This window comes from Parasteatoda tepidariorum, chromosome 8 (genome assembly GCF_043381705.1).
Source record: "Parasteatoda tepidariorum isolate YZ-2023 chromosome 8, CAS_Ptep_4.0, whole genome shotgun sequence".
In the NCBI taxonomy this organism is placed as follows: Eukaryota; Metazoa; Arthropoda; class Arachnida; order Araneae; family Theridiidae; genus Parasteatoda; species Parasteatoda tepidariorum.
This window is the reverse complement of record NC_092211.1, coordinates 34,003,801-34,007,747: the sequence shown is the minus strand read 5'-3', so window position 1 is coordinate 34,007,747 and position 3,947 is coordinate 34,003,801. Positions and strand designations below refer to the sequence as shown.

Below are 3,947 nucleotides of genomic sequence, written 5' to 3'. Positions count from 1 at the left end.
ATGGTTTATTTTCAAGTTCAGAAATTCTCTGATGAAAACGTCTTTTGACAGAACTAAATTATTATCGTCTGGCATGTCCTTATTTATATGTGCTTTTTAGGTTTAATTCTTTGTTTGTGTTTTTTTAGGAGTAGCAGTTGAATAATTTTATTAACATAATTATTTACTAAGTTATTGTCATTTGGCGCATCATGAGGGTTATCCCAATGGTGTTGGATATGTTTTAACGTGCTAAGAATAGAAATACGATAGTGATAGAAGTGTCACCATTCAAGGCTAAAAAATTATGAGGAGTGCACAGTTGACTTCATAACTGATTATAAACTAACTAACTAACTCCAGGGCATTACAGTCCATATTGGGCCATGGCCGCACTAACAATTTTCCTCCAAAGTCGCCTGTCTCTAGCTCTTTGTTTCCAGTTTCGGACTTTTAGAGTCTCAAGGTCTTTTTCCACCTCGTCAAACCATCTCTTAACTGAGCATTCTCTTTTTCTTTTGCCCTGGCACTGCCCCTTGAATATCTTCTTAGTGCCTCTGTTTTCCTCCATTCTCTCAAGGTGTCCTAGCCATTGAATTCTCTTTGCTTTCACATAATTGATTATATCTTTTTCTTTAAATAGTCTGGCAATTTCAAAATTGTATCGCCTTCTCCACAGATCACCCTCTGTGACAGGTCCAAAAATAGTTCTAAGAACTGATAATACGGTTTACAAAAAAGTATTAACATTGAATTTGAAGTTTTGATAGGATGGATGAATCCAGAAAAGAACAGCATTTTGTGGACAACTTTGAATGGCAGAAGGCTGTTACTACATTTCTCTTGTTAAACAAAATGGTGTATGTGAGGTGCAGCTCTTCGAGTACCACAATTAATATCATCACCAGTTATAAAGAATACGATAAAGTTAATGGCATTTGTGCTCTGGGTCTTGGAAGATCTAGCATTGATGTACGCCTTTCATGAAAACTTTTGTACTATTCTTTTTCACATCCATTTATCCTAGAACAGCCTTAATCCTAGCAACCTAGAACGCTATAAACAGCATCTTCAAAAACTAATAGCGGGGTTAAAACAAGTAACTATACAACACGCAGTAGTACAACATGATGAGCGTATTTCTCATTTTGTTGTACTTCTCCATGTTGTCATGTTTTAGAGGCATTCATCTCAACCCGAATTTGCATTCACTTTAAATACTCTCATATGAGCTCATTAACCAGATACATGCAGCCAGAAGTCGCTCCTCTGAATTTTATAACCCTGATGGTGTGCGCAACTTTAGTTAGTGTATATCTGACGTTTACCTTGTGCTTGCAAACCATTACATAACAACTTTCTCGTTCAAAAAATAATGATTCAACAAACCCGACTCCATTCTAAGCTGTCTAAATTTATATATTAATCTATAGTATGAGCTTTAGTTTTACGTGATAACTCTTTTAAACATTTCTCGAAAATTCATCTCAGTATTCTGATTTTTACAAAAGTGAAAAAGAAATATTACATTCTTGTAAGCATACTTTATTTCATTGAATTGATAATTTATTCGAAATATTCCAAAAATATAGTTTTAGTAAACACATAACTGATTTCGGAGAGACGACAATTCTAGTTTTAAATTAGTATAATGCAATTATCTGTAAGCTAAAACGTTTACCCTAATAAAAAATTAACGTTTTATTCAAAAATTAAACTTAGATAATAGATTTTCAAACCTTTAAAAATAAGTAATTTATACTCGTATTTAAATTTGCCACGTCCAAAAGGAGTTGGAATATTTATTTTAAAAATTCATAAACGATCACCATTTATACCTTAGGTTCATTAAAAATGTTAATCCTCCGTTATCAAAAGTTTAAAAAAAAATTTTCAAAATTTCAGAATATATTAATTTCTTTGAAAAAAGACGAAGAGAATAAAAACAGAAGGATTAAGGGCTCTAAAAAAATCTTTGCAATAAATTACGCATCTTTTTTTATCGAGTTAAATTGTATACATTCTTATTTCCTTTTAAATTCCTTGGAGAGGAAGAAATTTAATTTATAGATTGAAAAAAGCATGCATCTTAGTCCGAAATACCGTGAGATGTAGTTTGCGCTGTTTTCTTCTTACAGAAGATAAAATATCATCCTCGTATTTTTTAGCTACTTTAAGACTTCATGGTAGAAGGAGTGTGAGATTTAGGAGATGAATCTATTATGTTAAGCGGTTTACTTAATTGTTTCAAGCGATAAAACTAATTAATTTTTTAACAACTGGGTATAACCGAAGTTATTTTTTAATTAACGGATAAGGGTTCTTATAACATTCTTAGATTTTAGGATTATTTATGAATAAATGATTTTACAGCAAGCGTCTTTGGTGTAAAAAGAGGAAAAAAATATCTATATATTTTTAAATGGATATAAAGTTTTTTTTAAAGAAATAGTTGTTGAACTTGCGCCTATAAGGAAAAAATCTAATAAAATTAAAATACTGTATAATCATGATATTTCTAGTAAAACCAACCATAATTCTGGTTAAAAGAAACCATGATATACGTTATTAAGCCATGCATTTTGTAATCATTACGTTCATATGGTAGTTTTTTTTAGAAATTTTAGTTTTCATATTTGTAGTTGTTATTGCCACATATTTTGTAACAAATAGAAAACCAAACATTAAATTCAACCAAGTTGGATTCCATAGTATGGTCTAAAGTATTATGATAAGATTAGAAAATGTTACCACATTTATAAAATTTGGTTACATATTATGAAATCATAATTTTTTCTTAATTTTATCAAAATCTTTATCAAAGAGCCTCGATAAAAATTACCAATTTTTTTGATGTCATCATAGAGTCAGAAACACGTAAATTCTACCACATTCAGGTTATTTTGACAATGATTTTTTCGCAGTGATTTAATCTTTACCTACCTTTGCCTTTTACAGATCTTTAAAAACCTCTCAAAAATAAATAAATAGTAATAATATACTCATTCTAATTTGTAATTCGTAAAAATAAGTTTTTGTGATCCAAAAATTTTTGACTTAATCTAAAAATGTTTTTTTTTTCTTTTCTGAAAGCTGAAAATGCTGCCCTAGATAAGAAATCATATAAGAAGATATCCGCGTAACCTAAAGTAAGAAATTTTTTTTAATACCATTCATTAGCTTCTATTTGATTATGAGCTTCCCCTCATAGTAGTTGAATGTAATCATTTAGTTCACGCTCATATGTCCGCATTGGCATTCAGTTTACGTGTTGTTGAGACGTCTCTATCATTTAAGATGTCACTCACACTGTCAGAGTCAAAGCTACAAGCAGTCAGTTCACAGCTAAAGTGTAAGCTAAGGAAGTCTTGCAGTGAGGTTCTGTTTACTTTGTCTTTCATGTTAATCACTGGAGAATAAATTATTACTAATATATTATATATAATTAATATAAATAATACAGCGGATATAATACAGCGTATAAACGCTGTATTATATAGTGTATAACCTATATTTTATACTACCTTTGTTTCGTTTTGAAATTTCAAGCGGATTCCAAGCCTCAAGAAAGTGACAATAGTAGATTTGAATATTTTCAGAAAAAAATATATAACTTAAAAAATTTAAATTCCTCAACTAGGTATCATAAAAAGCAGTGATACCATAATATGGTAGAAAGAAAAAGGAAACCCTTAAATTTATGATNAAGTGTATAATCTATATTTTATGCTACCTTTGTTTCGTTTGAAAATATTAAGCGGATTCCAAGCTTCAAGAAAGTGACAATAGTAGATTTGAATATTTTCAGAAAAAAATATATAACTTAAAAAATTTAAATTCCTCAACTAGGTATCTTAAAAGGCAGTGATACCATAATATGGTAGAAAGAAAAAGGAAACCATTAAATCTATGATGGGTGAAAATCTTTTCTGAGGTGCGATGTGGAAGATTTTTTTTCTCTATTTTGA

The 3,947-nt window shown here is 29.9% G+C and overlaps 1 protein-coding gene across 1 annotated transcript; it reads right to left on the bottom strand.

The window, feature by feature from the left end:
* Positions 1-346: 346 nt before the first annotated feature.
* On the bottom strand, positions 347-3,380 carry LOC139426128 (uncharacterized). Its single transcript, XM_071183874.1, has 2 exons — positions 3,248-3,380; positions 347-696 (listed from the first exon to the last, which is right to left on the bottom strand). The coding sequence occupies exons 1-2, from the start codon at positions 3,378-3,380 to the stop codon at positions 347-349; spliced, it is 483 nt and encodes a 160-aa protein (XP_071039975.1).
* Between the last annotated feature and the right edge of the window lie 567 nt (positions 3,381-3,947).

Bases quoted from the DNA above. Each gene is read 5' to 3' on its own strand.
- LOC139426128 (XM_071183874.1), bottom strand. From the start codon at position 3,380: ATGAAAGACAAAGTAAACAGAACCTCACTGCAAGACTTCCTTAGCTTA. The intron at 697-3,247 runs GTAAACTGAATG...CCGTATTATCAG, and splicing joins TAGAGACGTCTCAACAACAC to TTCTTAGAACTATTTTTGGA.